At 51.5% G+C, this 22860-nt stretch overlaps 1 protein-coding gene across 1 annotated transcript in view; it reads right to left on the bottom strand.

Moving 5' to 3' along the window:
- Positions 1–22860, bottom strand: part of EXOC3L1 (exocyst complex component 3 like 1) — a 160725-nt gene that overhangs the window by 58249 nt on the left and 79616 nt on the right. Inside the window, exon 5 of the mRNA XM_086947772.1 lies at positions 10898–11015. Coding sequence (XP_086803898.1) covers positions 10898–11015 — 118 coding nt within the window. The remainder of the gene's footprint in view (positions 1–10897; positions 11016–22860) is intronic.

The following is a 22860-nucleotide window of genomic DNA, read 5'->3' as shown; positions in this document are numbered from 1 at the left end:
AAAATAGAGAGAGCGATGACAAAGGCAGGAGGGAGCTATAAAGAGGAGAGACAGACTGACAGACAAACGTGAGAGACAGAGAGTGTGTGTGCATTGCACAGGTCACATACGGCAGTGCGAGCAATACCAGGTTTGGGAGGGCTTTCTTTAGCATTGTCAATATTTACAACTATTCCTGTATCATTCACTGTGTTTAGTACGGTAGAGTGCTGTAATGGTTATATTGGTAACCTTAAGTCTGATTTTCCTGTAAACAATGTTTGCATATTTTAAGGCTGGAAAAAAACAAACACATGCCAGTGTATCTACTCGAGGCTTGAGCTACCTGGAGAAGAATGAGGCTTCAGACACCTGAAAGAGAATTAGTGTCTTGCACAGTGAGTACCGGTGCAACAACTCAGCAGAACAAGGCACAAAGAGCAAAAAGAACTAAACACGGATGTATGGAACAAACGGTTTTATTGTCTCCCCCTGTGGCGAAGTAAAGTTTAAAGCAACGGTGGAATAAACGATGTAGAAGTCCATCACGGGGCCCCTAATAAGAAGAATGCTTCCTAGGGCGTGTGTTTGGGAATGTTGTGATCATCGCTGGGGCCATTTTGAAAAATATAGCATTCCTAAGCTATAGGTGGATTTGAAGTAAGCTCAACAGTTTGGGACCACCAGCTTCAGATGCAACTATGGAAGGCAGAGAAAACAGGATGGTTCAAAGCCTCGCAAAGAGGGCACAACCAGGACGACTCGGGTGAAATGGGAAAGAAGAGTTCGAATTGGTCTGCTCTGTTCCCATGATGCACTGGGCCAGGGACAGACTCATTTGCATTTAGCCAGGTTCTGAGCTGGGATGGTGCAGTGAGCTAAATAACGGTGATGGATCAAGCCCTGATCTTTGGACTGGGTAAGAGTGGTCTGCTTAATTCAGACACTCTGTTCATCACCACCCCCTTTTCTGAATCGTTTTTGGCCACTATAGGTGTGGCAGGGTATACTCAGACATGAGTCCCTTGCTCACTGCACCATCAGGATTCAAGCAAGCCGGGTCGACGACGGCTGAAATGCCAGAAACCGGTCCCTGGAAGCTTGTCTCCTTTCTGGTGAAGAATTGGCTTGGTAGTTTGGTCTGCCCTGTTCCCATGATGCACTGGGCCAGGGACAGGCTAATTTGCATATAGCCAGGTTCTGAGCTGGGATGGTGCAGTGAGCTAAATAACGGTGATGGATCAAGCCCTGATCTTTGGACTGGGTAAGAGTGGTCTGCTTAATTCAGACACTCTGTTCATCACCACCCCCTTTTCTGAATCGTTTTTGGCCACTATAGGTGTGGCAGGGTATACTCAGACATGAGTCCCTTGCTCACTGCACCATCAGGATTCAAGCAAGCTGGGCCGATGACGGCTGAAATGCCAGAAACCGGTCCCTGGAAGCTTGTCTCCTTTCTGGTGAAGAATTGGCTTGGTAGTTTGGTCTGCCCTGTTCCCATGATGCACTGGGCCAGGGACAGACTAATTTGCATATAGCCAGGTTCTGAGCTGGCATGGTACAGTGAGCTAAATAACGGTGATGGATCAAGCCCTGATCTTTGGACTGGGTAAGAGTGGTCTGCTTAATTCAGACACTCTGTTTATCACCACCCCCTTTTCTGAATTGTGTATCTGCTCGAGACTTGAGGTACCTAGAGAAGAATGAGGCTGCAGACACTTGAAAGAGAACTAGTGTTTTGCACAGTGAGTACCGGTGCAACAACTCAGCAGAACAAGGCACAAAGAGCAAAAAGAACTAAACACGGATGTATGGAACAAACGGTTTTATTGTCTCCCCCTGTGGCGAAGTAAAGTTTAAAGCAACAGTGGAATAAACGATGTAGAAGTCCATCACGGGGCCCCTAATAAGAAGAATGCTTCCTAGGGCGTGTGTTTGGGAATGTTGTTGATCATCGCTGGGGCCATTTTGAAAAATATAGCATTCCTAAGCTATAGGTGGATTTGAAGTAAGCTCAACAGTTTGGGACCACCAGCATCAGATGCAACTATGGAAGGCAGAGCAAACAGGATGGTTCAAAGCCTAGCAAAGAGGGCACAACCAGGACGACTCGGGTGAAATGGGAAAGAAGAGTTCGAATTGCTCTAAATGGAAAATGCAAAATGCACAAGATCCAAGGAAGGAATGAGTAATGGCTCAAACTGTGACAGGGAGAGGGCGGTTGGGGGGATAAGACACGGGTGAAGGTGGTTAGGGATGATCAACGGGAAAAGGGCAGTTGGGGGTAAGCAGCTTTGGGTAAGCAACAGGGAGAAGTCGGGTGGGGGCAAGCAACGGGTAGTAGGCGGTTTGGGCGCAAGCAATGGGGAGAGGGGGAGTGGGGTGTAAACAAAGGGGAGAGGGCAGTTCGGTGTGTAAGCAACGGGGAGAGGGTGGGTAGTGGTAAGCAAAAGGGAGAGGGTGGGTAAACAACAGGGAAAGGGCAGGTGGTTGGGTAAGCAACTGGGAAAGGGGGGGACTGGGGCTTAGGCAACAGGGAAAGGGCGGATGGGTGGTTTGGTAGGCAACAGGGAAAGGGCGGGTGGGTGGGTGGGTAAGCAACAGGGAAAGGGTGGATGGGTAAGCAACAGGGAAAAGGCAGGTGGGTTGGTAAGCAACAGGGAGAGGGGGTGGGTGGGTGGGCTAGCAACAGGGAGAGGGGGTGGGTGGGTGGTTACGCAACAGGGAAAGGGCGGGTGGGGGTAAGAAATAGGGAGTGGGAAGATGGGTAGGAAGCAAAGCGGAAAAGCAATAGAGAGAGGGTGGGTGGGAAGTACACAACAGGGAGAGGGCCGGTGGGGGGAAGTAAGTAATGGGGAGAGGGTGGGTGGGGGAAATAAGCAACGGGGTTAGGGTGGGGGGAGATAAGCGACGAGGAGATAGCGGGTGGGAAATGCAGGTGGGGCTAAGCGACGAGGAGAGGGCTTTAAGCGATGGTGAGGGGGCATGTGTGGGGCTAGGTGACAAGGTGGGGGGCTAGGTGACAAGGTGTGCGGTGCTAGGCGATGAGGAGGGGGTCGGTGAGTGGCCAGTGCTAGGCGACGAGGAGGGGGTGGGTGGATGGCCAGTGCTAGGTGACAAGGAGGGGGTTGGTGGGTGTTCGAGGCTATAAGTATGGGGCGGGTGGGGTGGGTTTTGTGGCTAGGCAACTAGGAGGGGGCGGTGGGTGTAGGGGCTAGGCGACGAGGAGGGAGGGGGTGGGTGGGGGGGCTAGGTGACCAGGAGGGGGCAGGTGGGGGGGCTAGGCGACCAGGAGGGGGCAGGTGGGTAGTGGGGCTAGGCAACGACGAGGGGGTGGGTCGGCTAGGCGACCAGGAGGATGGGGCTACAGATCAGAAGTGGGCGAGTGGGTGGGGGGGGGCTAGGCGATGCGGAAAGGGTGGGTGGGTGGGGGTGAAGCAATGTGGAGGGGCCGGGTGAGTGGGGGTTAGGCAACGAGGAGGGGGCAGTGGGGGGACTAAGTGATGAGGAGGGGGCGGGTGGGGGGGCTAAGCGACAAGAAGAGGGTGGGTGTGTTGGGGGCCTAAGCGCCGAGGAGGGGGCGGGTGGGTTGGGGGTTAAGTGATGAGGAGGGGGTGGGTGGTTGGGGGGTTAGGCGATGAGGAGTAGGGGCTAAGTGACAAGGAGGGGGGTCTATGGGGAAACTAAGCGATGAGGAGGGATTGCTAAGCGATGAGGAGGGGTGGTTGGGGGGTTTAGCGATGCGGGGGCTAAGCAAGGAGGAGTGGGCGGGTGGGTGGGGGGACTAAGCGACGAGGAGGGGGCTCTAACTGACGAGGAATGTGCAGGTGGGGGATCTCTAAGTGACGAGGAGTGGATGGTCAGGGGGCGGTAAGCGACAAGGAGGGGTAGGCGGGTTTCTCTAGGCGAACAGGAGGGGCGGGCGGGAGGGGGCTCTCTAAGCTAAAGGTGCGGGTGGGTGGGGGCTCTAAGCGAAAAGTATGGGGCGGGTGGGTGTATGGGCTCTAAGTGACGAGGAGGGGGCGGGTGGGTGTAGGGGCTCTAAGTGACGAGGAGGGGGCGGGTGGGTGTAGGGGCTCTAAGGGACGAGGAGGGGTGTGCGGGTGTAGAGGCTCTAAGCGACGAGGAGTGGGTGGGAGGGTGAGGGCTCTAAGAGACGAGAAGGGGCAGGTGGGTGGTGGCTCTAAGTGGTGAGGGGGGACGGGGGGTGTGGGCTCTAAGCGACGAGGAAGGGGCATGGGGTGTGGGCTCTAAGCGACGAGGAAGGGGCGGGAGGGTGGGTGCTCTAAGCGACGAGGAAGGGGCGGGAGGGTGATTGCTCAAAGCGACGAGGAGGGGGCGGGAGGGTCGGGGTTCTAAGCGACGAGGAGTGGCTCTAACTGACGAGGAGGGGCGGGAGGGTGGTTGCTCTAAGAAACGAAGAGGGGGCGGGAGGGTGGGGGCTCTAAGAAACGAAGAGGGGGCAGGAGGGTGGGTGCTCTAAGAAACGAAGAGGGGGCGGGAGGGTGGGGGCTCTAAGCAACGAGGAAGGGGTGGGCGAGTAGGGGCTCTAAGTGACAAAGAGGGGGTGGGAGGATGGGGGCTCTAAGCGACGAGGAGGAGGCAGGAGGATGGGGGCTCTAAGCGACGAAGAGGGGGCGGGTAGGTGGGTGCTCGAAATGTCGAAGAGAGGGTGGGCAGATGGGGGCTCTAAACAAAGAGGAGGGACAGGCAGGTGGGGGCTCCAAGTGAAAAAGAGGGGCGGGCGGGTGGTGCTCTACGCGAAGAGGAGGGGAGAGGCGCTAAGTGACGAGGAGTGGGGGGTATGTGACAAGGTGAGGGTGGGGGGGTATGTGACTAGGGGACGGTGGGGGTATGTGACAAGGGAAGAGTGGGAGGGTGGAGGTTGTGACAAGGGGAGGGTGGGGGTGACAAGGGGAGGGTGGAGGGTGACAAGGGAAGTGTGGGAGGGTGGGGTTATGTGACAAGGGAAGGGTGGGGGGTATGTGACAAGGGGAGAGTGGGAGGTTTGTGACAAGGGGGTGGGGGTTGTGACAAGGGGAGAGTGGGAGGGTGGGGTATGTGACAAGGGGAGGGTGGGAGGGTGTTGGGGTATGTGCCAAGGGGAGAGTGGGGGTATGTAACAATGCGAGGGTCAGGGTTTTGACTAGGGGAGGGTGGGGGATATGTGACAGGGGGTGGGAGAGTGAGGGGGTTATGTGACGGGTTGGGTGGGAGGGGGGATGTGACAGGGGGTGGGTGGGAGGGGGGTATGTGACACGGGTGGGTGGGAGGGCGAGTGTATGTGACAGGGAGAGGGTGGGAGGGCGTGTATGTGACAGATGGAGGGTGGGGGTTTAGGTGATGGGAGTGTGAGGGTTTATGTGACGGGGAGGGTGGGAGGGGCTTTTTATGTGGCAGGGGGGGTGGGAGTGTATGTGACAGGGGAAGGGAGGGGGAGTGGGGTGTATGTGACGGGGAGGGTGGGGATGTATGTGACAGGGGAGGGTGGGGGGATGTGACATGGGGACGGTGGGGGTATGTGACAAGGGAAGAGTGGGAGGGTGGAGGTTGTGACAAGGGCAGGGTGGGGGTGACAAGGGGAGGGTGGAGGGTGACAAGGGAAGGGTGGGAGGGTGGGGTTATGTGACAAGGGAAGGTCGGGGGGGTATGTGACAAGGGGAGAGTGGGAGGTTTGTGAAAAGGGGTGGGGTTGTGACAAGGGGAGAGTGGGAGGGTGGGGATATGAGACAAGGGGAGGGTGGGGGTTGTGACATGGGGAGGGTGGGGGGTGTGACAAGGGTAGGGTGAGAGGGCGGGGTATGTGACAAGGGGAGGGTGGGAGGGTGTTGGGATATGCAACAAGGGGAGAGTGGGGGTATGTAACAATGCGAGGGTCAGGGTTGTGACTAGGGGAGGGTAGGGGATATGTGACAGGGGGTGGGAGAATGAGGGGGTTATGTGACCGGTTGGGTGGTAGGGGGGATGTGACAGGGGGTGGGTCGGAGGGGGGTATGTGACAGGGGTGGGTGGGAGGGTGAGTGTATGTGACAAGGGAAGGGTGGGAGGGCGTGTATGTGACAGATGGAGGGTGGGGGTTTAGGTGATGGGGAGTGTGAGGGTTTATATGACGGGGAGGGTGGGAGGGGCTTTTTATGTGACAGGGGGAGGGTGGGAGTGTATGTGACAGGGGGAGGGAGGGGGAGTGGGGTGTATGTGACAGGGAGGGCGGGGATGTATGTGACAGGGGAGGGTAGTCAGGTGGAGATGTATGTGACAGGGGAGGGTGGGGATGTATGTGATGGGGAGGATAGGGGCTCTAAGTGATGAGGAGGGGGCGGGAGGTTGGGGGCTCTAAGTGATGAGGAGGGGGCGGGAGGGTGGGGACTCTAAGCGATGAGGAGGGAGTGGAGGGTGGGGGTTCTAAGCGACGAAGAGCGGGTGGGTGGGTAGGGTGACTACACTAAAATAGAGTATGTACAAGCCAAGTGGTGGAAAGGAGTGCATCAAGAGAGAAGTTTAGGCAACAACACTCTTTTAAAGAGATAATGGAACACATACACCTTCTTGGGCAGTGCCACTGCTCTTCCCCGCACAGCTCCACCTTTAAGACTCCGACCTTGAACCCTTCCAGGTAGGTGTTCGAGGCCCTTCTCCACCTGCAGGCTCCTGCCTGCACCTCATTCCTGGTGGTCTAGTGGAAGAGCAGCCTGCTCTTCTGATATTCCACCACGCTCTTGTGTCCTTGTGCTTTTCTCTTTTGCCTCTCTTTCTTTTGCAGTTTGTCTCATTTTGCCCCTCACCTCCTTTTCTCTTTTGCCTCTCTTTTTGCCTTTTCCTCTTCCGACCCTCGCTCCCTTTCCCACGCTCCCTGCCGCTGCTGCCCCTGCGGGCTCTCCCCCCCCCAGCGCGTCGCTCCCGCTTCCCAGCTGTTCACCCACCGACCCCTACTTAATGACGGCTGGTGCACAGCAAGAAGAGCAAGACCTCTGACCTCCTTGGTCAGTGCCACTGCTCTTTCCCGCACAGTTCTACTGTTAAGGGTCTGACCTTGAGCCCTTCCAGGTAGGTGCTCGAGGCCCTCCTCCACCTGCAGGCTCCTGTCTGCGCCTCATTCCTGGTGGTCTAGTGGAAGAGCAGCCTGCTCTTCTGCTATTCCGCCCTGAGTCATTGTGCTTTCCGCTTTTGCCTCTCTTAATTTGCTATTTCTCTCTCTTTGCCTCTCTCTTCCTTTTCTCTTTTGCCCCCCCAGTGTGTCGCTCCTGCCTCCCAGCTGTTCGCCTTCCCCGACCCCTACTTAATGGTGGGCGCAGCGGCTGCACCTCTAGCATGCCAAAGGCAAGACTATCTGTGCCTGTCCGTGACCCTGCTCCCTCGACCCCCGGCGCTACGACCCCAGAACTCACCACACACTCCAACCTGGATGCAACAACTGCCAGCTTTCGACGCCAAACAAACACCTAAGGCCAGATCTCCTGCTGACACTGACACTGCACCTTCACCCACGTCCGGACCCCGGCAGCAAACCCCAGTCACCAGACGGCCCCACACACAAGCTGCATCCTCCTCATGTTCGCTCCCTGCACTCTGGAACCTCCTCAACACTCACACACCAGACGCTGCCTTCCTCACAGAGCAGCTCCACACCAGACATCGCCACCCCCATCCCAGACGGATACAAGATCGTAATGAAAGACTGTCCCAATTGCCCGGGAGGATGCCTCGCCATCATCCACAAAAGCTCCCTCCGATTGACAACCACCTACTCGGACGATGCCACCCCCCCCCCCAATAGAACACATCCACTTCCAGATCCAGCCCAACCAAAAAACGACGCTCCGCGGAACACTTGCCTATAGACCGCCTGACCCCGCACTCCTTTTACCAACGGCATTACTGACCACATTGCACCCCATGCCCTCACCTCTACAGACTACATGCTACTCGGAGACCTGAACTTCCACCTGAACAACCTAAGTGATCCTAACACCACCGCCCTCCTGGAGAACCTTACCAACATGGGACTGAAGCAACTTGCCACCACCCCCACTCACACAGCAGGACACACACTCAACCTCATCTTCGCAGGAGGAAACAACATTCGCTTCAGCCACACCATGGAACTACTCTGGACCAACCACCACTGCATCCATTTCTCATTTTTGAAATCCACCGCACACAAGCACATGCGCCGCCTCCCACACAGACGCTGGAATGAAGTCTCCGAAGAGCACCTCACCTCCGCCCTTACCTGCAATCCACCCCTGACTACGACGAACGCTACCACAGCAGCAAGCAAACTCCACCAATGGATCGCCAACGGCGCCAACATTCTCGCCCCCCTCCAGAACACCACGAGAGGACATAACATGAAAGCCAACTGGTACACCAAGAATCTCAGAGGTTTCAAGCGCTCCTGCAGACGACCGGAGAAGATGTGGAGAAACAGCAAAACCCCGGAATCACACTCCGCCCACAAAACAGCCATCATAGCACACCACCAACTCATCAAATCAACAAAGAAAAACTTCATCCAATACAGAATTCTCACCAACGCCCACAACTCCAAGGAACTCTTCGCCATCATACAGGAATTCGCCAAACCCAACAGCAAAACAACCAACGTCCCTCCTTCCCAAGACCTCTGCAACAAACTCAGCTCTTTCTTTTACCTCAAGATAAATATGCTCTACGACAACTTCGACAATGAAGAACACAGCCCTACCTCAACTCCCACCCCCAACGACACCACCCAACAGACCTACCTCACCTGGACCCCTCTCACCACAGAAGACACCTTAAAGACAATCAAGAGCATCCACTCAAGAGCATCTTCTGACCCGTGGCAGCCGCACATCTTTCACAGGGTCGCCATCGCACCCAAGCTAGGCTGAACTATCAACTGCTCCCTCGACACAGCCACATTCCCTGATAACTGGAAGTGTGCTGAAGTCACTCCCACCTCCTAAAGAAGACTTCTCACTGCTTCCTTTTGCTGCCAAAGTCATCGAAAAGGCCTTCAACAACCAGCTAGTACACTTCATAGAAACCAACAGCCTCCTAGACACCTCTCAATCTGGATTCCACAGCAATCACAGCACCGAGACCGCCCTCCTCGCTGCCACCGACGACATCCGCTCCTCCTCGACCAACACCACATGTCAGCCTCATCCTCCTGGACCTATCAGCAGCCTTCAACACTGTCTCCCACCACACACTAGGCAACAGACTCCACGATGCCGGCATCCAAGGAAAGGCCCTAGAATGAATACGCTCATTCCTCTCAGGCAGAACACAGAGAATAAGACTCCCGCTCTTTCTCTCAGAACCGACAGAGATCAGATGCGGAGTATCCCAGGGATCCTCCCTCAGCCCCACACTCTTCAATGTCTACATGGCACCCCCTTGCAACCATTGTCAGAAGCCACGGGCTCAACATCGTTTCCTAAGACGATGACACGCAGCTTATCCTTTCCCTCACCAAGGAACCCAACATCACCAGGCACAACTTCCAAAAAGGGAAGAAAGACGTTGTGACCTGGATGAGCAACAGCTGCCTGAAGCTCAACTCGGAGACAACAGAAGTCCTCATCCTCGGTTCCACCCCTCCACATGGGACGACACCTGGTGGCCCGCTGCCCTCAGAAACCCAAGCACCCCAACAACCTCTGCATCATATTGACTCTTCACTCACCATGAACCGCCAGATCAATGCCGTATCCTCCGCATGCTTCAACACCCTCCGCATACTTTGCAAGAAGTTTAAGTTGATCCTCCCAGACACCAGGAAAACCGTCACCCACACACTCATCACCAGCAGACTGGACTACAGCAACACCCTCTATGCCGGAATCAACAAAAAACTCCTCCGCAAACTCAAGACCGTCCAGAATGCTGCAGCCAAACTTACTCTGCGACCTCCACTGGCTACACGTACAAAGAAGAATAACCTTCAAGCTACTCACACACGCCAACAATAGCCCTCCGCCACACCGGACCCCAATACTTCAACGAGCAAATATCCTTCCAAACCCCACCCCCCCAAGATAAACCTCCACTCAGCCAACCTCACCCTAGCCAGCGTCCCTCGTTTCGACAGAAAAAGAGCTGGTAGATAATCCTTCTCCTACCTCACAGCCAAGACCTGGAACAAACTCCCCCTTCACCTCTGATGGACCCTGACACTGCACCAATTCAGAAAAGACCTCAAGACCTGGATCTTCGAATGACCCCAAAGGAGCTCCTCCCCCCCCCCCCCCCCCCAACACCCAGCATCTTGAGACCCTCACGGTGAGTAGTGCGCTCTACAAAACACTGATTGATGCAAGATTTTGAGTAATCACAAGAGTTATGCCAAGGGATCTCAGTAGGATGCCCCGACTATAATGGGCCGTATGATCAGGATTGGTTCTTGCCAGCCCATCCTGCTGTGCAAGCAGCACCTTAGGCTGCAGCCCTCCAAGACAATGCCAGAGTGAGAGAATGGCCTGTGGGGCTCAGCCTGGATCTGGAAGTAATGCAATGGTGTATACGGCTAAGCATTGTTTCGTAGGTCTCATAATGAGGGATATAGATGGAGTCCAAGCACACAGCCCAAACGAATATCTGCCACAACTAAAATTCTTAAAGGAAACAGAGGGACAACTGTAAAGTCTGGAATAAAGGGCAATATAGGAAACATCCAAAAACATTATTGACAAAATAGGTACAGTACAAACATGAGTCTTTTACGGTCAGTATTCATGTCCAAAAATTTGTATAGTGTGGAAGCTTGAAGGCGGAGCACAGCAATACAGTATCTGTGCTCCTAGAATGCCTGATCTATACTTGGAGCATAAAATACAAAGGAAGACTTTTTGGGCTCCATGCGAAGACCTTCCTGCTAAAATTGTTTCCAGCACATTCCACCCTAGCCCTCCCACTCAACTTGCAGACTCACTTTCACTTGCTGGACATATTTCCTTTGAAGTTGTTCTATTACTTCTGGAGATAAAAGTGGTCCAAGTGTTGAGATGTCCATTTCAGGATAAAGATCAGGGTGCCTCATCATCTCCTCACTGAAAGAAGAAAACCAGTTCAGGTGAAAGAAATCAATTTCTACCACTTTCAGAATGTCACCAAACGAAACCCTCACTCTGCCACCACTCAAATGCAAGAGGTCTCCTTCCATTGTCTGATGCAAGAGCCTCCAGCGCAAACTGGGCATTTCCTCAAGAAAAATGCAGTTTTCCAGCTGGGCTCATAGAAACACAATGACATCAGAGGAAGTTGATCCATTTCAGTGAAACTTTTGAGCAAAACCAAGCATATATTAAACGCTCCCCAAAGCCAGGACACCAACTTATATCTATCTGCAGACAAATATTCCACAAAGAAGTCAGAGGCAGGAGGCTGCCTTCCATCAGTCAAACAAACAAAATTTGACATATATCAAGTACTTGATAAACAATGGGAGGAGGAAGAGGTTTTTATCGGGGCGCGCATAGGATCTGAATGAAAACTGAACATATACTCTTGCACAATTTTTGCAGACCTTAAAGAGAGCATGATTGAAAGATCAATGACGGAAGATATTCCCAAAAAGTTTTAAGAGTATGTACTAGATCTGTAGGCAGCCCCTCCACACACACACGCACATGGCAGGGGCTTCTGGGGTCAAGAAGGCAATAGGTGTTATGTTAATCACATTATTTGCTGCCAGCTTGGAATAATGCATATTTCAATCCTCTCACCGACTCCTTCACTTGCTTCCCCCCACCACCCCCCCCGCTTTGATATAATCTGTAACAACCCAACAAAAAACAGTGTGAATTTGAGTATCACTGACTGGTGCCCCGCACATTCCTAAATCAGTGAGGTTGAGGATATATATTATAATTCCAGGCTTCTCCACTTTCTGTATTCCATTTTGTTATTTGTTTTCAGAATGCCTTTGCAATCAAAGACAAGTAAATCAATGCAGAACGTTATGATCTTCCAATTCAGCTATCAAGAATCGAGATAGGCAGGAACTGTCACATCAATGGTTGAAAACCTGGAAAGAACCATTTCAGGAATGGAAAGTGTGATGAGATTGTACTGTCCCATATCTGGCGGGTACCCCATGAAGTAATGACTAACTAAAACCAGTCCAAGAAGGCCATTGACGTTTTTCCTCTGCGCCTATTCCCCTTGGGAACAAAGGGCAGAGAGGCTTTCACATCATAAGTCTTTGGCATAGATTCATCAACCGAAATTGAGAACGCAATAGCTGAGAAACAGCAATTGCGATCGCAATTTCCGTTACCGCAATTCATTAACCAAAAAAGCATCAAATAGCGAATTCGCAAACATGAATTTGCAAAATCAATGTGGAACCGCCATTGCGATTCCTTAGCAGCGATTACCCACATTTTCTGCGAATTATTTTGCGAATTTGCAAATAAATCGCTATTCCAATTCATCATAAATCGCAAATTGCGAAAAGCACCAATATCGCAAAATGCGAGTCGCAATTTAAGGAGAAGTCAAACCAGGTGGTAACCACGATGTTCAATTGGGAAAAAATAATAATAATTTCAAACAAGAAACAGGTGCGGGGTAAATGAAACACACTTAAGGAGACACAGTAGGAGCATGAGGAAAGTCACAATGCCAGGTCTCTACATCGTGGCAAGGCGGCTGAGGCTCCAGGCTGCAGCCCGGAACCGACGCAGGATCCAGGAGCGCATCTTCCGGCTGCGGATTACACTCCTGGGCCAGACTGAAGAGGAGATCTACTCCACATACAGGCTGAATTGGGCAATGATAACTAAGCTCATCAGAGACATTGACCCCCTGATGCAGCACCCAACAAGGAGGACCAATGCCGCACCCACCCATGTCCAGGTCCTGTGCTGCCTGCACCTCCTGGCCTCTGGAAGCTTCCAGGGGATAGTTGCATATGCAGGGGGGATATCCCTGAGCACACCTTCACACTGCCTACGGAGTTTCCTGGACGCCATTCTGAGCCGGATACACCACTACATAACCTTCCCAACAACCCAGCAGGACTTAACTCAAACAAAACTGGACTTCTATCACACTGCCCAATTCCCCCATGTAATTGGCTGCATTGACTGTACCCACATCTACATCTATCCACCCGCAGAGACCGAATACATGTACCGGAACCTCAAGTCCTACCACTCACTCAACATCCAGATGGTCTGCAATGCGAAGTGCGAAGACCATCATCACCGACATTGTGGCCCAATACCCGGGGAACACACATGATTCGTTCATCTTCCGGCACAGCAGCATACACACCCGCTTGGCCAGGGGTGACTTTGACGAAGGACATCTCCTAGGTAAGTACACATGCCCACATACAGTAGGGCAAGACCATGTAGCTGCGCACTGCAGGCACTGACCCTCTGCTCCTATCCTTAAGGTGACATTGCCTACTGCCTCCGTGAGTACCTCCTCACCCCATACCTCAACCCTGCTACACCACAGGAATGGCGTTAAAGTGCTGCACACATACACACAAGAAATGTCATTGAGCGGACATTTGGGATGTTAAAGAGACGATTCCGCATCCTACACAAGACTGGCGAGGCCCTCAAATACCAGCCTGAGGTCTGCTCCCGCATCGTGGCTGTGTGTGCCATACTCCACAATATTGCCACCAAGCTGAGGATACCTGTGGAGGTGTCTGGTAGGGAGTCGGAGGGGGACAACCTGTCACCTGCACATGCGCATCATGCACGTTGGGAGAATCTTGCAGAAGGACACAGGCACCGTAACATCACACTGAACTATTTCTAGTGCACCCATACCCCTCACACAACACTGCACTCATGTATGCCACTTGAAATAATCACGAGGAAGATTTGTGTGCAAAATAAATTCTTATTCTTATGTTGAACAAGATCTAGATGTGTTTTGAATTTTCAAACAACATAACAACTGTATTGCGTCATACAGCCTCTTGTATGCAGAGCAGGCGTACTTGGTACATCAGCATGGCACTGCTGCTAACGTCCAGTCAGTCACTGGCGCCTCCTGGCAGACGCACCCTGTCGCCTCTCTAACTCCACGTTGGGAGTGTCCGCCGTGATGCTGCACTGGGCCTGGTACTGCGGCGCCTTTCTGGTAGCACCGACACAGACAGGCTGCTCAGGCTCGATGTGCCCTCACTGGCATCATCACCCCCTCTTGCATGGCCATGGCCACACACCTGTTGGTTTTGAACTGCGGTGGTGACCTGCTCCAGGGCCCTTGCTACATCTTGGCAGCATTGCACCATTTGAATTTGAATTGCCAGTGACCTGCGCGACAGTTGTGATGTTGCGTTCATATCAGGTGGTTCGACCGGGTATATGCAGATAGCCGGGTCAGCAGCTGGCGGTGGCGTCGGCGGGTGATGTCCTGCTGTGCCACCATCAGTTGGTTGCAGCCATTAGCTCCTGCACACTTTCTGTCAGCTGGTTTATATTGCATGCAGTTTTGTCCAGCTGCAGGTGCATGGCTGCCATGTGCTGTGCCTGCTTGCGGTGCACAGCTAGCATCCGGGCTTCGATTCCTAGCCCTAGATCTTGGGCCTGTTGCTCCCTGTCTGCTCGTGTGGCCACGGTGCGCTGCTGCCTCAACCGGCCGCTTGCCTGCGACCTCACAGTGGCTGTGCGGCGTGTCTGCCTCCTGGGTGGTGGTGGGACCTGTTCCACTGCCATGCGTGACACCTGGGGTGGTTGAACGCCTCCTGTGGCTGCAGGGGTAGCCCTGTCCGTTTGGGGAGGTGGTGCTACTGGTGCAGGTGCAGGTGTATGTGACGGTCCAGGTTCTGGGGCTGGATGGCTCTCTCCCTCCGTCTCATCTGTAGTCTCCACGACATAGAACGACTCGCTATCTGAGGTCTCAGCATCTGCAGCACCTGTGATGTGAATGGGTGCATGATTAATGATATGAATCTTGCACATGGGATGTTGCAACATGCATGCAGGCTTGCATTCCCTGACTGGCTTTAGGGATATGTTTCACTTGACAGTTCTGGCTGTGTGTGGCTATAAGGGAACATTGTCACACTACAGGTCTCACATTGCAGTGGAGCGTTCCTGATTGCAGGGACTGCATTACTGGGGTTATCAAATGGCTAGCTCTGGGGGCATGGGCATTGTTAGGGGACGGGGTCGCAGTTGCATGGCTCTTACATTGTGATTGTTGTGTGGGTCGGGAGGTGTCCAGCTGAGTGACCCCTATGCAGGCTGCAGGGTTGATGGTATCCTCAACCAAGTCCTCCTGTGGAGTCTCCTCCTCCCGTGGCCAGTTTCTCACCCAGCCTCTCTGCTATGCGCTCCTTGGCACGGCCTCTGAGGTCATACCACCTCTTCTTGAGGTCATCGATTGACCACTGTGTCACTCCTACAGCGTTGACCTTCGCCCTGATGTGCAGCCAAATGCGCCTTTTGTCAGCCTCGGGCACCTTCCTGGAAAGCTTTCCAAAAAGCTTGTCATGGTCCCTGCTGACTCTCTCAATCAGGTACTCCAGCTCTTGTTCGGAGAACTTGATTTTCCTCTTCCTGCCAGTTTCACTGGATCCTGCTGCATCCTGGGACATTGTGGGTTCAATGTATGTCCTGTTGTGGGGCTGCAGGGTGTGTCTCCTGGAGCTCAGTGCTGTGCCTCCTCCACTCTCAAGCTCTGTGTTCCCATTGAGTAAGGGAACTGCCTACTTCCTGGTTGTGATGTCATCATTGTGCTCAAAATGCGACTTCCCGTTTTTGCGATCTCGCAATTTGCGATTTCGCTAGTTGCAAAATCGCAATTTTGGGTTGGGAAAACAGCCGATTCTGCGAATTTTTAGCGATTTTTTGATATTCGCATACGGCGATTGCGGCCGATTGCGAATCACATTTTTTTGTGATTTTCATGATGCATCCCATTCTGCAAATTCCAATTAGCGATTCGGTATTTTTCGCTATTTGGAATTCGCAGAGTGGGTGCTTGATGCATCTGGGGGGTTGTCCTTTATGTCTTATGAGCGAGGGAGAAGTTTCTCTTTTGCCATTTGTAGGAAGCTGGCTTTTTATGTAGTATGCCAATGTAAGGACATTCCAGTCCAGACAACCCTTATTTAGTTTGCAGAGCTTACTTTGATAATCCCAAGTGCTCTATTTGTGGTAATGTGAGCGAGCAGTTTAGGCTTATCACAGGGGAGTGTTAAGCATTTGTTGTACACAAAGTCCGTAAATGGTTCACACACTCAAAAAGAAGTCCGAGACCAATTTAGAAAAATAAAGTCGATTTTTAAATGAATTTAGACACCAAGATCTACAGAATAACTTAAATACTTTCGGAGATACAGCTTTTTGAAGAACACAGTAAAATACTCATAGAACGGTTTTGAGGCATGCGCCTCGAACTCTACAATGTTAATCTAAGGGAGGAAAAACACAAGTAGCAAAACGGTACTTGCAATTGGAGATCAGGGGTCCCCCTTTGGGACTTAAGGAGCTAGGGGGGCAAGGTTTAAAGTACTACCAGCAGTTTCACTCTACCTGCCCTGGTATGTCCTGGTGCACAGGTGCTGGTTGGGATGGTAGCCTTGAAAGGCACACCAGTAAAGTCAAGGGAACCTGAAACAAAGAGGGGTAACTTAGGGACAAGGGACAAGGGGTAACTTAGGGACAAGTCTGGCTGAACTCAAAGGGGGCTCAGGTTGTGAGAACCCCAAGGCCAAGGGGACACAGTCCGGAGTCATGAAATCAGGCCTGGTGGCCTTGGGTGCAGATGTACTTGGCTGGCGGGCCACTTGTGTTTGAGTCTCCAATAGTTGCCAGTAGACTTGCAGAGGAGGGGGAACAAGACAGCAGGTCCGCTCTGGAAGTGGATCTCGGCAGTCCAGAAGCCCCTCGGCGTGCAGGAAGGCTTTCAAGGTGGCAGTGTCTGAACTGGATGGAACAAGCCTTGGCTGGTGATAGTGCACCGGTAGCCAGAGCATTGATGCAGGAGGGCTCCTGGAGGGTCTAGTGACTCGGAACTCGGCAGAGAGATGCGGCAAACCTCCTAGAGCCACGAAAACCTCCTCCTGAAGTACTGCTCCCTCTGGGGGCCTGATGGCAACAACACAGTGAACCGGGCAGATGCAGTCGGTGCCTACAGATGTCGGGGGATGGCTCCTATACCCCAAGGGAGATGATAGCTGGTTGTCAAAGTGCTGGGCAACCCTCTAAGCATTGGAGAAGATGCACAGTCGCTGAACAAGTTGGGTGTTTGCAATCGTCAAGGAGCAAGCAGCAAGGCAGGGTTTGGTGCAGTTTCTGCACAGGTCCTTAGTTCTTGTGGTGTAGTCTCTTATTTGTCCTCTTCAGTTCAAAGAAAGTCAAATTTGTCTCTCTGCAGTCAAGGGTACCCCTAAATACTCAATTTAGGGACATTTAGAGGAGTGTATGGTAGTAGCAAATGGGCTACCTAGCCACTAGGGTGACTACACCCCTTATGTAACCACTTCCTGCAGGGAGTGGGCATAACCCTGACCCAGAAGTCTGTATTTTCACCAAAAACAACATGGTGAAACCCTTCTTTAGCCATTCACTTTTAAGTGTGTGACTAGCCTTTGAGGGGAACACGCCTCCTGAATATCTAATTTTGCGCCTGCTCTGGTGCTAAATGAGCCCCAGGTCAGGAGGTGGTGTTCCCCTGGTCACATATCAAAGGTGACAGAGGCTTTGAAGCCTCTCGCCTTGATATGTTAAAACACTAAAAAAAAAAACTAAAAAAAAAACAAAGGGGATGATGGACGGAGCGTTGACAATACAAACACTCACCCCCAGTCAACTGATCTGGGTTTAATCCATCACCGTTCTTTAGCTCACTCCGCCACCCCAGTTCAGACATGGCTATATGCAAATCAGTCTGACCCTGTGCCTCATGGGAACAGTCCAGCCCGAACCGCCAAGCCATGTCTTTCCTGGACCGGAATCAAGCTTCCCAGAATCGGTTTCTGGCATTCCAGCCGTCTTCAGCCCGGCTTGCTTGAATCCAGTGGCAAAGTGAGCAAGGGACTCACGTCTGAGCATACCCTGCCAACTAAGGGCGAACAAAGAAAAACCAAAGGGGATGATGGACGGAGCCATCCTGCTGGAGGAGGTAGGAACACCTTCTGCCAAGCAGACATTGTTCCTGACATCTGAGAGTGTGGGCTGTCCCTGGCAGGAGGTCAGACACTCATCTGTGGTGGCAGGCTAGAAGATACCAGTCAGCCAACACGTAAAGTGACTAGCAGGGTTACAGGGTGCACCTCTAAAGTCCACACCAGGTACACGCCTTCATAAATCCGATACTGGAATCAGTACAGATAAATCAAGACTAGGTTTTTGATAACAAACACAATTACTTTTAGTGAAACCATAAGGTAGCTAGGCAACTCATAATGACAAGTGCCCATTACATGTTCTTAAAATGGCTCCCTGAACACTTGCAATGACTAGCAATGGAACTAGGCATCACATGGGTAGGTGCCCTCTCATGTCATATAATGCACCCTGCCTTAGGGCTCTAATGCCTGTTGTAGGGATGACTTACATATAGTACATACAGTGTGTGTGGGCATTGCACACAGGGTACGTGTAATTTTGTGTTTTCAGAATAGCTTGCACCATTTCACACATCTTGCAATGGCAGTTTTGCATGCAGATTGTGTGTAGGTCCCTTTGGGTGGCATAATATATCCTTCAGCCCTTAGGTACCCTATTTAGTACTAATACACTGGGTCCCATTTACCAGGGTCTTACAAGGGGGCTAAAGTCCTTGCCAATTGGGTTACAATTAACATTTGTATCACAATGAACATTTGTATTGTTTTAGGGAAAGAGCACTTGAACTGGGGCCTGGGTAGCAGGGACCTAATGCACTCCCAATTAAAAACATCATTACCAGAGAGCAAAACGTGGGGGTGACAATTTCAAAAATGGTCCCTTTCCTACACCAGTGCCTAACCAGTTTCCTTCCACAATTCCTGAAATTTACACTCCCCTTTCTTGCATTCTTTTTAAGGCTGACTAGAAAACACGGATGTCTAGGAAAAATACACAAACCAACTTGAATCAGATGAATCTACACCGCTCATCCCAACAACCGGGAAAGACCCAGACAAACCCAGGAAAGACACCGTGTCCAGGTGGGGTGAGGGGGGTAGATTTTGAATGAAGTCTGCATAGTTACTGACTCTGACTATATCTTGTACTTTAGCTGGACTTGAGGAGACTCTCTGCACCAACCTAGAGTGTACATGAACCACAGACAAGACATTGCAAGCAGCTGATTGCCACCCTAGGCCTGGATCTGACCAGGACTGCAGTGAGACACTTCCCTCAAATTTTGTAACACGTGGGCTTTTCTTCAGTGCATTTTTGGCACCCAGTTTCCATTTCAAAATGCTGGGTCATTTGCATCTGTAACTGTCCCTCCTTTCCTGTGACTTTATTATTGCGCCCTGTCTGAAGAAAAGAAAGCTAATGTGTCCCGTACGATAAAAGAAGACTAGTGACTAAGTAGTAAAAGGGTAAGGTAAAGATTACTGGAGGCAAGGAGGATACTTTAAGAGAGTGAGCTGCATAAGATCCCTGCAGTCAACAGTCCAGAAGAGGCTCCAGTAAGTAACTGAAACATTAGAGGTCGAGGACCTGAAAAGATGCAATTGTGGTGAGCCTGCACCACTCCAATCTGCTGGTACCCTCGGGGAAGTCATTCCTGCCCACATTCAGCTCCATTGGGATCCATAGATTCTTCATTTTTATCCATACATTTTAATTAATGCCCACTTTGACTGCAACCACTCATACTCATTGCGAACAGCCTTATTTTCCCTAAACCTTCTGGGAATTAGTATATTTCAAGTAATAGCTGTCCACAGACCCTAAATTTCAGTTCACAGCGGCTCAGCCTTTGGGCCCAGTGGTTGCATCATCAACCATAAATCCTGGTTGTAAGTTGCCAATTCCGAGATACACACCTATGAAGTTTGGTACCTCCAGGGGACTGAACGTTGTGGTGCCCTTTACAAGTAGCACCCAGTTCCCATTTAAACACTTTGGTCTAGCTGCTTCCCTGGCTGGTGGCCTTTTCCTCTGTCTGTGCGTCCTGTTATGATGCACCAAACCTCCTGACTAACAGTCTATGTGAGTCCCATTAGTTTGGTCACCCTGTTGGTTTGTAAACTTGCCCTTGGCCCTCTCAACTAATTTGGGGCCTGGGGCAGTGGCCAAGCAAGATGGCAGCCAAGATGTGTTTCTAGGGAGACATGGTCCCCTGATGTTTATATCCTGCATAATCCTCGTCTGAGGCATCCCATAACGGCACTGGTGACCATGATATTGACTCCACAACCTGTGCTCTGTCTTCTGAGACTTCCTGGAGCCTGGGGCGTCTGTATCCAATAGAGGGAGGGAATCAGAGGTCTGACACTGCTACAATAGGGCCTTGGGAGTGATCCTAGGGCTGGAGGACGCCCACGGCACCGAACGTGAGTCTGCTGACCTTGCCTGGAGGACGCGCTTTGTGTTTTGCTTCCTCTCTGGTGGTGGGGAGCAGTGGTGATGGCAGCGGCTAAGAGTATCGGCAGTGCTGGGCAGCGCTTGCACCGCAGCCACGCTGTGAACTGGTGCGGGCCATGGGGCCTGGCAAGGGGCTCCCGGACTTGGCAGCAATAATTGACCTATGTACTGAGACTGGTGCTGTACTGAAGGCCAGAGAAGGTTCACTGCCTCAGATGCACTGCCTCGACGGCTCTGGATGGAGTGTGACTGGCTGCAGACAAAGACCAAGGAGTGCCTACCATGTGGTGAGGTAGAGACTACCCTGGTGGCTGTGTTGCGGCAGAGTGAACATACACACTGTTTACTTTTCTATTTGAGTAACATATGGTATCCCAGCTGGTATGATTTAGAGACAGTTAGTTAAGATATGTATAAAACATTATCACAAGGAGATAAGGAGACTCTTTTTGGTTTTTCACAGATGTGCTTGTGGCATCATATTTATTATAGGAGTACGAAAAAGGGAAGAAAACAATAAGCAGGATAATTTTGCAGTTATTACAGCACTGCAAGGAACAATGTAACACAATTGTAGGTAACCGACATTGTACTTGGTGCTCACTGCAGGTGAGTGGGAGGCACGGTAGCGACACAAGTGACAATAATCAGCGACGGCGGCGCAAAGTGACTGGTCATCAATATATACAGTGAGTAAAAAACACAATATGGTTCCACATTTGTTTGAAATATTGACTTCAATATGATTATGCAGGTATTGTTTCTGGAACCATTTAGTCTGGAGCGCCTATGTTCACGCTGGACGGTCGAGGGCGTTTCGATCCCTTTTAAATCAGGATCATCATCAGGACTGGCGTTGGGTGCAGTACTTGGGCAGCGAAGTCTGGTGCCCAGTCCGTAGGGTTGCGGAATCGGCAAACAAGGAAAAAAGCCCGGTCTGGTGAAGCATCCAGATGGCACGGAGGAGGCCGGTCAAGCGATCCTGTATGAGGTCAGGAACACCGATCTTGTAGGTGATCGGGGGGGGTAGGGGAGTAAATCTCAGATAAGCGAGGCACCCGTGTGGAATGAATCTGAGCTGGCATTGCCGAGGGACCTGACCTCATACCGGATCGTCTCTTTGATCGTCCGGAAGAGGTATGGACCTGGCTGGAACTCTGGGACAGGGTATCTACAAGGCGCTTGGAGAGGGAAAGGTGTTCTGCACAGCTGAGGAGATCAGCGAGGAATTGTGGCCAGAGACCTCAGGATGCACCTGAAGCAGCAAGAACGTGACGTGGTTAATATGTCAATGGGAAAGGGGACTGTTCTATTGTTGGGATTTCTGATTCAACACATTGGGGAACTGTTCTAGGATGTTTGCTTGCCAGATTTGTAGAGGCAGACATAGATGTATTTGGTTACACTGTGCCTATATGGGGAGGGATTGTTGGGAAGGAATGTTTTTGATATTTTACTGTTTTTTTAGCATATTGCTTGCAAGTTCGGAGCCTACAGGTGCACCTACTAGTTCTTTCTGGGCCTCCCTCAATGGCGCGGGAGCGAAGAGTTTTTGGGTTGGCAATGACGCCATTGTGCTTTCCTACCTACATGACTGTGGTTAATAATTTTCCAGCTATAACTTTGAATGTGAGAGGTCTTAGAGGTTGCACAAAGATACAGAGTACTCACCTTCTTAAAGTACAATAAGGTTGCGATTGCATGACTTCAGGAGAAGCATCCTATTGAGGCAGAAGCCCAGAAACTCTGGAAGAAATGGAGAGGACAGATGTATGTTCTCGGCCACTTACTCTGCCTATGCCAGAGGAGGGACTGTCTGGGTGGCCCTGGGGGGTCCCCTTTGGGCAGTTTTATTCAGAAGCAGATATAGACGGGAGGTGCATGTTACTCTTTGGGCTGTTGGACGGGTGGAATGTTTGCATACTTAATACATATGTGCCAAACATTCACAATGCCAGTTTTACGAGGTGAAAACCTTTTTAAAAGACTATGTAATTGTGAGGACACCCACGATTTGGGCAGGGGACTTCAACTGTGTTCTAAATGATATGTTGAGCAGAGATTCACCCAAACAGTGTACTATGCCACATAATAGCAGCTCTGATGGACGTTATGAATAATGCAGGCTTTGTGGAAGCCACGACGGTCAAATAACCGAAATCCAGAGAGTATTCCTGCTATTCCCCTACTCATGGCAAATATAGCTGACTTGACCGTACCCTAGTTGCTGGTCTTGACCTGTACAGAATAGTATACTTTAATTACTTCAGCAGATTTCTCTCAGACCATGTCAGGCAAGGTGGATCTTTGCAAACTTGGCCGTTGCCACTGGACATCTTGACGGATGAGGAGTGCCTGATGGATCTATCTGGGGAAATTGATGAATATC

The sequence above is a fragment of the Lissotriton vulgaris genome, chromosome 12 (genome assembly GCF_964263255.1).
Source record: "Lissotriton vulgaris chromosome 12, aLisVul1.2, whole genome shotgun sequence".
Classification (NCBI taxonomy): Eukaryota; Metazoa; Chordata; class Amphibia; order Caudata; family Salamandridae; genus Lissotriton; species Lissotriton vulgaris.
The sequence above is the reverse complement of the archived record's forward strand: the minus strand, read 5'-3'. Positions and strand labels throughout refer to the sequence as shown.